General features: G+C 36.4%; 1 protein-coding gene across 4 annotated transcripts in view; it reads left to right on the top strand.

Annotated features, from left to right (window-relative positions):
* Positions 1-9,485, top strand: part of adgrb1a (adhesion G protein-coupled receptor B1a) — a gene marked incomplete at its 5' end in the record, with an annotated part of 131,862 nt that overhangs the window by 7,690 nt on the left and 114,687 nt on the right. For all 4 annotated transcript variants that reach the window (XM_014024172.1, XM_014024171.1, XM_014024173.1 and 1 more), the window contains 1 exon segment: positions 5,688-5,763. In XM_014024172.1, the coding sequence (XP_013879626.1) occupies positions 5,688-5,763 (76 nt within the window).

Raw genomic sequence — 9,485 nt, 5'->3', positions numbered from 1 at the left:
TGTGTGTGTGTGTGTGTGTGTGTGTGTGTGTGTGTGTGTGTAAAAAGTAAAAAAAATGAATGGAAGTCAATGGAAGGTCCCCATGGGGTTCAAGAACAAACATGTGTGTCTTTGCTTATGTAGGTGTGTTACTAAAACCTCTCATAAAATGAGATGAATTTTAATGATATTCACAGAAAGTAACTGACCTTAGATGACACAATAAAAGCTCCCGCTCAGTTAGTTTCACAGATACAGACATAGAATGTGAGGAGGGAGTGTGGAGCATTACACCAAACATACAGTTGAAAACCAGATGTTTACTTACACTTTATCAAATAAATAAATACATAAATAAAATTAAAATAACAAGGACATTTATTCCTCACAGACTAAATCTCTCAAACTAACTATAGACTCCTACAATATTTCAGTTTGTTAATATACCCCATAAAAATAAATTAAAATCATTTATTTATATTTCTTCAAAATCACAGGTTCACAAACACCAACATTCTTGTGCCTTTAAATAATTTGGGCGAGCCCAGATAAAGATGTCACCACAAACATTCTTCTCAGGAAGAAGACAGTTTCTGTGTTCCCGAGAGGAACATACTTTGGTTTAAAATGAGTGAAAAAAATACAAAACAAAAAAATAAAAATAAATAAATAAATAAATAAAAAACAAACAAAAAAAACCTCTGACATCTTTAATGTTTAGATTGCTGACGACACAATGAATTCTGGGATATCGTCTGCCTCGTAGGCTACTCAGACGTAGCCTACATTTTGTGGGTTCTTGTCGAGCGCATGAACAGGTGCCTCAAACTGGGACCGTCTACAGCATTGTGCAGTGACATGAGCGACCGGCAAATATGTCCTACATGGACTGCAGCCCCTGAACCGAGACACAGAAAAAAAGTCAGAATATGTTTGTATACAGTATGTACACAGTGTCCTTAATGTTAGAAACATGTTCTGTAGTCTGATTAAACTAAAATATTACTGTCTGGACATAATCACAATCTTACAACAGAGTATTAAGGCCAGACTGCAAGAATTATTATTATTATTATTATTATTGTTATTATTATTATTATTATTATGATAATAAAGTCATAATATTGCAAGAATAAATAATAAAATGGTTAATGGTCTGAACTTATATCAAGTCCCAGGACTCCAAAGTGCTAGTCATTCACACACTGATGTTGGTAAGTTACATTGTTGCCACAGCTGCCCCGAATAAAGTCAGCATATTATGAATATAAAGTCATCTGAGAATAAAGCCATAATAATATATGACACGCTACGGGGAAACCAGCGACAAGTCGCTGAAGCACAAACTGAGGGGAAAAAAGAAAAGCTATCATTTTCTGAGAAAATAGTGATTTTTGTTTTTTGGCAAAATATACTAGTTGAAGTTATGAAGAATCCACCCCATGTTTTAAATAGCAGTTTCAGAGGTTTTAAAGTAGTAACCTTTGTATTTGAATGCAGGCTATTTTCAGAGTAAAAAGAGCCAACCGTTAATTTGTGTTTCGGGGAGGAGAGCTTCACAGCTGATTAACATGCTGTGAAGTTCAAAGTTTTACACAGTAAAACAACTATTTATATTTTAGCAGGTAGTGTGACACTTGTTATTTTAATCATAGATGGTGTGAAATAGACTTGAATTAAAATTGTGTGTACCTTTGAACTAATAATCATGCTTGTGCTGTTACAAAAATCAAGCTTCTGTCTTGTTAGCCTTTTGAGCTTTTGTCTGCACACTTTCCCAGAGCCTAACTGTGTGGACAGTCAGTGCTCGGGGGTGGGGTTAATGCAAATTAATGTGAATGAACAGCCATTGTTAACACCCCCAGGAAGCGCCCTCTGGTGGGGGCAATTCCTCTGAAACTGTGAGGCCTGTTTTCTTCCTAATCTTGTTTGCATATTAACAACATTCAAATGGCCATGTCTTCATTTTTATTCTGATTGCCCTGTGTTTGAAATCATTGGATAGCTTAGAACCCACACTTTCAGATTATGTTAATAACTTAAAACAACCCTGGGGAGACTTGTTGCTGGTTTTCCCGTGGCCAGTCACACATGAGAACTCCTACAGGAAAAAGGTGTCTAACTTTCTTGCTGTACTTAAGTACATTTTTCATGTATCTGTACTTTACTTAACTAGATTTCATCATGGGTACTTTTGACTTTTACTCTACTACATTTCTGTAATGCATTGAATTACATATTGCATTCATGTCACGTCGCTTTCTTTTATTTTATTTTATTTTATTTTATTTTATTTTATTTGTTTTTTTAGTTTGAAAGTAATCAGTGGTGAGAGGGGGAATTGCTGTAATTGATCAATTGAACCACTGCAAAGCAGGAAAAGTGCCATTAGACCCTCCTTCAGGGCATCAGCATGCCCACAATGGTTTCCACCACTGAGGAAATGTGCCATGCTTGGCCTTATTTAAAAGACTTATTCAAGTTAACAGGTTAAAAAATGACTTGTTGAGATTTGATAGAGGAGTTTGTTGGTGAATTTACAGCTTCTGCAGCTGCTGTCACAATCTGTGATGATGCATAGAATCAAAAGTCCAAGTGTGAACAGTGTCACAGAGAGTAAACACAAAAATGTGCATTATCTTCAGCATTGTTCACTAAAATCACACCATTGATGTATTAAAATATACATACATTAGGCACACTTCATTATATTTAAGACCGTTAGGGAATACATTAAGCAAGTATTTTTACTTTTTATACTTTAAGTATTTTTAAAAGCAAGTACTTACTTACTTTTACTCAAGTAAAATGTTAATGGGGTACTTTTACTTTTACTAGAGTACATTCTGCTCTGTTTATCTGTACTTTTACTTAAGTACAGTGTTTGAGTACTTCCTCTGCCACTGCTTACCACTGTGTCAAAATGAGGAACATTGAGCATCTTGTGAAGTTATAGTTTGGTGTTGGTTTTACAAATACAGAAATAATCTTTAATTGCATCAGCATCAAATTACTTTCAACAGCAGGCCTTTGAAATGGCAGTAGTGTAGCAGGAGGCCAAATCACTGTGGCATATGATTCATATGACAAACTGAAGCTGTGTGGCGTTGCAGTTAATGGCTGCATTGACGGATTTAATCGTCACATAATGGGAATGGAAGCATATTACACTAACCATAAAGTAATCTGGACTACTTCATAAACACAGTGACACACAATGGAGGGTGTCTACAGCACGGTGGCCTTATGAGCCGACACAGAAATGGAAAATCCACATCATGTAATATTATGACTTTATTCTCGGAACAAAAAAAAAAGGTCTGGGTCTAATATTCTGTCGTACAATCAGGTGAATTTTTTTTTAAATCTGAGATCAACATTTGATCTATGAAGTATGGGGGTGGCAGTATCACGGTGTGGGGTGTTTTACAACAGGAGGGACTGGTGACCTTCACAATGTAGATCACAAGGAGAGAACTTTATGTGGAAATATTAGAGGAACATCTAAAGACAGTGAATCTGACTCAGACTGGTCTCTGCAAAAGAAGTCCAGTTTTCAGTCAAACCCATCCGAGTCAGACTCTGACAAATCTTCAGCCTGCTTTCATATGGATCAAGTGTTTTGTAACAAATATTTACTCTACACAAAATAAGCTGCATGAAGCCTGCTCAGTTATGTTACAGAGTCCCACCTGATGGTAGGTGGTAAAATAAAAAGAGGATCCATATAGGTAAAAAACAAAAAATCTATGTAACTGAGAAGAGTTCTTTATTTTATTTTATGATGATTGTGGGTCGTTAAAGCATTTCTAACAGACTTCAATGAGTAGATTTTCCTCTGAAGAAACATTCAAGGACAGCAAATTTACTCAAGTTTAACATAGCATTATATACACTTCTAGCAATCAGGGGTGGTTATAAGGATGGGGCCATAGGGGCATTGGCCCCAGCTGAAATCTTATTGGCCCCCTGAAGTGCCCCTGTCCTGTCACTCATCTGTCCTTTACCTGGGAGTGATGATGGTGGATGCAGTTCCATGTTCAAACACTAGTTGCGCTAATGAGTCAAATAGTAAAGTCCAGAATGAAGCAAGCTTACAGAATTCTTCTCTTCTTAAAATGTGAACAATCGTGCAAAAAAGTCTTTCAACTGACAAATGATGGCTGGATTTTCTCACATGTATGTTTGAAAATATTTTATTATGTACAGTAAAATGTATGAAAAACTGGTGAGGAGAATTTACTGTGCAAGATTTTTGGTACCACTTTACAATCAAGCTCTTCTGGGCTTATTAAGAGTTTATAGATAAGTTATTAATTCATTTGTAAAGTTCACACTTCATAAATCATTAATAAATGAAATTGGACACAATTTTGTCTCTTTCTCATCCTTAGTTATTGCATAACAAACACTTATTAATAATTTTAGTGTTTACAGCTTAATTAATAACCTATCTTTAAAAGCCATCTATATGGGGAGCCTTATTGTTAAGTGGTACCTTTTAAAAATATACATTACATTATAAGTGTTTGAAGTGTAAAATGTATACACTGGGAATTTGTGTGAAATGATGTTGAACAAATACCTGGCACCACCATGAATATTGTGGCCCCTTGATGGCCCCTTACTCAGAAAAATCCTAGATCCGCCAATGCTAGCAATTAAAAAAAGTTAAACCCTTTAAAGATTTTTAGTATTTTTCAGAAACGATAGTGTTTCTTTACAACACCAAATACAACATAAAAACTAACATAAACAAAGGTGTGGTTGTTTCCTCCTAATGAGCTGAGGATTAAACATCTAAAATCTATTGAACCTGTAGAATCTATTGATATATAATACATTTGTCAGCCCTTCTTACCAAAATATTTTGACAGTTTTTTTCTAATGTGTAAATAATATTTTCACTGTTTGTAGCATTTTTTAACTATCTAACTTCGTTTAAAATAAAATTCCACAGAAAAACAATACTTTCTGACAGTTTTGCTAACTTTAGCTGCTGTTTTGCTAGATGTAAGCATCTGTTTAGTAGGTAAAGCAAAAGCTTTATCAGTGCCCACCTCTGGGTAAAAACCCAGTGGTGGGAACAGTTCCCCTAAAGCACAATAGGGGAACTAATTTCCTGATCGGTGCTTTAGGGTTTTTATTTTTTTAATTTATTAGTGGATTAGCACTTGCTAAATTTAAAGGCTAAATTTAGAAGCACTAACTGAGGTCTATGAATGTTATTGATCAACATTAATGTTAACAGCTGATGGTGAAAGCTGTTGCACATTTTGTTCATATGTGTGTCACTTATCCACCAGGTGACAATATATGAACCCAAATACAGCTGTGGAATGTCAATAAGTCTTGGGAGCAACATGGTAATATGTGACTCATGTTGTCTGTTGAAGAATGTTCATGGGTTGACTGGGTTATTTTAGTGCTTTAGAATTAGCTTTTGCAAATCTTTCAGTTAGTGCTTCAGAATTAGGGGACCTAAATATTTGAGTTAGAGTTTTAGGGCTAGTGGGACTATTTTTTTAGATTAGTGCTGCCCAACACTGCTTTTCCCTGCAGTTTTTCTAAAAGGTTGAGAGATCAGTAGGTTAAGTGTTAATAAAACAGCTGATGTTGAGTCAGTTTCAGTGGTTTGAACCATGTTTTTTTTTTTACTTTGGGCTTCCTGCTTAATGTGTTGTTGTCTCTTCTTATTTCTGTTACAGATGAAGACGACTCCTCTAACTTTGTGACGGGGATAGTTCTGTACAGAAACCTGGGCAGCATCCTGGCTCTGCAAAGGTGAGATTTTCAGATTTTACAGACATTTTTCTCTGGGAACAGTTAGAGGACTTTTTCAAGTTCTGCATGAATTAAACCAAATATGCTGTATTTCAGTTTGATATCAAATTAACCAACTAAACCTGCAGTTTTTAAGATATTAAACAAACTACTGATTTTTATATTACCTACTATAATTATCACCCACAGCTAAGGGCATAAGTCAATAAAGTGTGTGTGTGTGTGTGTGTGTGTGTGTGTGTGTGTGTGTGTGTGTGTGTGTGNTGTGTGTGTGTGTGTGTGTGTGTGTGTGTATATTTTTGCTACATTGTGGGAACCATTTTCCAGAAAAAGGCTGCCTCGTGGGAACCAAATGTGCATCTTGGGGACCAATGCCCAGTCCCCATGAGTATGGATACTAATTTCGAGTGGGGGTTAGGTTTAGGACCATGCTGTGAATTGAGTTTAGGTTAGTTTTAGAGTCAGATAGGTACCTGTGAGGTTAATCTTAGGGTAAATGGTCAGGGTTAGGCTATAAAATTACCAGAAAATTATGGAAGTCAATGCACGGTCCCCATGGGGATATAAAAACAAACGTGTGTGTGTATGTGTGTGTTGGGGTGGGGGTGTTTGAAGCATTAGCAAAATATCTCATAAATTGCTGAATGCATATTTTAAAACTCTCGGAGTAATGTTCATATGTTCCTTTATACCTGATTAGTTTTTGATGTAAGTCAAATCCAAGATGGCCACCACAGCAGAGTAACTTCAGCAAACACATTCAACTAAATTATGTACCATCTCATCCTTACTTTTCCGATGTTTTGAAGGAAACCTAGGAGTGTAGAGGTTGAGGACACAGAACAAACAATATTCAAATTACTTGGTTTGACTAAAAGGACGATAGCAGCATTAGCATTTTACCATCCAGTGATCTGCAGAAGAGCAGTGAAAGTGAACTGATGAAGATGTACAGCAGCAGGGTGCAGTTTATGGATTTAATGATAATGTAGCTTAGCTTCTTGACTAACACTTTTAATCTAAATTATGATCTGATGATCAGCACCTCCAAAGCTGAGTCCATTGGGAGGAATGTATTGATTTCTATTGCATCTTTAATTCATTTCAGATATATATTTACACTTAAAATGTTTAGAATATTTCATAATAAATGTACAATCATTTTTATACATGTGTTATGTGACTTGTGAAGACAGTTGTTGATTTAGATAATCTGATAAAATTTCCTTGATTTCCTTATAGTATAACAGGCAGATGAGACGAACATTTAACTCCACTCTCCTCATGAATTTGTTGCTAATCTTTGGATTCTTCTGTTTTCTACATTACTCTTTCCCTTATTTGTTGTTGTTGATTTTTGTTTTCATCTCTGACCCCTCTCCTTTTCTCCATTTTAATCCCCTCTCAGGGAAAATGAGATGAGTTTGAGGGAAGAGACCAGATGACACAAGTGTTTAAGTTGACTGATTGTGTTTGAGAAAGCTGAGAGTTTGATTGTGAGTTGAAGACACAGTGATGATGTGACTGAGCAGAAAACAGCCAGGGGGCTGCTGACCAAGTTTGGAAGCTTTAGGTGTTTGAGTTTCCAGCAGCAATTCATTTGTTCCTGATTGTCTCGTTCCACATGATGGATGGGACATATGAAAACAAGAAATTGCAATGCATACTAAACAGAGGAAAATCTTCAAAACAAAACGTTTAAAAATCCTATAAGATGAGCTATTACAAAGCAATGCAATTCAGACGCTGGAACAAAAAATGGCTGAGCAAATAAGAGTGTACTGTACATTTTCTCTTGTTCACACAGCAGAGCCACTTCTATTGGGCTTTTGTTTGTTACAAGCAGGTACTGAGAGAGTTCAATCAGTGTTCTGTCTCAAAATGAAAAACTCCACAGCAGATATACCTGAGTTAAACATGCATCAATCTTTACGTCACAAGCTAGCTTTGCACATTTACAGAATTTTTAAGTAAAATGAGGTTGATCTTTGTAATTAGAACCACAAGCATGATATACATGTGGATATAAACTGACTGCAAACAGTTTCATTCTATTTTCAGAAAAGCTTCTAAAAGTCTATAATTTATTAGCTGTCATTAGTAGTGGTGATGTGTGAACGCTGGGGCACGTTTGTTGCTTTTTGTTCTGTGATTTGGTCTTGTGTCTAGTGTCTTGTGTTTTGACTTGTTTTATCTTCTTGTGTCTTTTACCTTGGATCTTGTTGTTTCTTGTTCCTTTTTGAGTCTTGTTGTGTCCTGTACCTTGTGTCTTGTACCTTGTGTTTTCTATACTGTGTCGTGTCTTGTATCTTGTGCATTGTATCTTGTTGTGTCTTATTGTGTCTTGTATGTTGTAACTTGCACCTTGTGTTTCCTGTACTTTGTTTTGTCTTGTACCTTGTTGTGTCTTGTATCTTGTGTTTCTTGTACTATGTTGTGTCCTGTACCTTGCATATTGTACTCCGTTGTGTCTTGTCTTTTGATGTGTCTTGTACTTTGCTGCGTCTTGTGCTTTGTTGTATCTTGTACCTTTCTGTATCTTGTAACTTGTGTTTCTTGTACCTTGTTGTGTCTCGTATTTTGCTGTGTCTTGTACCTTGTTGTGTCCTGTACCTTGTATGTTGTATCCTGTTGTGTTATGTACTTTGTACCTTGTTGTGTCTTGTCCTTTGTTGTATCTTGTACCTTGCTGTGTCTCGTAACTTGTTGTCTTGTGCCTTGTGTGTCTTTTACTTTGTGTCTTGTTGTGTCCTGTTTTTTCCTGTACCTTGCATCTTGTACATTGTTGTCTCTCTTCTCCTGTTGTATCATGTACCTTGCTATGTCTTGTATCTTGTGTTTCTTGTACTATGTTGTGTGCTGTACCTTGCATATTGTACCCTGTTGTGTCTTGTCTTTTGATGTGTCTTGTACTTTGTTGTGTCTTGTACTTTGTTGTATCTTGTACCTTTTTGTATCTTGTAACTTGTGTTTCTTGTACCTTGTTGTGTCTCGTATTCTGCTGTGTCTTGTACCTTGTTGTGTCCTGTACCTTGCATGTTGTATCCTGTTGTGTCATGTACTTTTTACCTTGTTGTGTCTTGCCCTTTGTCGTATTCTGCACCTTGCTGTGTCTCGTAACTTGTTGAGACTTGTAACTTGTTGTCTTGTGCGTTGTGTGTCTTTTACCTTGTGTGTCTTGTTGTGTCCTGTTTTTTCCTGTACCTTGTGTCTTGTACCTTGTTTCTTTTCTCTTGTTGTGTCATGTACCTTGCTATGTCTTGTACCTTGCTGTGTCTTGTACCTTGTGTGTCTTGTCATAACACAGGGATATACAGTACATCATCACATACGGCTTACTTGATGAAAAAAAATCATGCGCAGTTTTGTCAAGTAGAAACCCCTCCCCCATCATGATTTATAGCCATAGGCAGTGATGTGCAGCTGTTTGTAGCAATGTACAGTCCTACATAGTGGTGTACAGCAGTACGTAGTGACATACAGCCATACATAGTTGCATACAACCATACATAGTGACATACAGCCGTACTTAGTGTGGTAAAACTGTATGTAGTGACATATAGCTGTACAACAACAGTAGCTGCACCGCATGACCAACTGTTCTTTATCATTGAAAGGAATTAATTCACAAGATCTGGACCCTTCTAAGAGCCTTAAATTCATCTCTAGTCAGCATTTTCACAATTATTTTTTCTAGTACATTATATGGATGGGTGGGTGGG

Source organism: Austrofundulus limnaeus, unplaced genomic scaffold, assembly GCF_001266775.1.
Source record: "Austrofundulus limnaeus strain Quisiro unplaced genomic scaffold, Austrofundulus_limnaeus-1.0 Scaffold411, whole genome shotgun sequence".
NCBI classification, from domain to species: Eukaryota; Metazoa; Chordata; class Actinopteri; order Cyprinodontiformes; family Rivulidae; genus Austrofundulus; species Austrofundulus limnaeus.
Note: the sequence above shows the minus strand (reverse complement) of the source record. Positions and strands in the feature narration are given on the sequence as shown.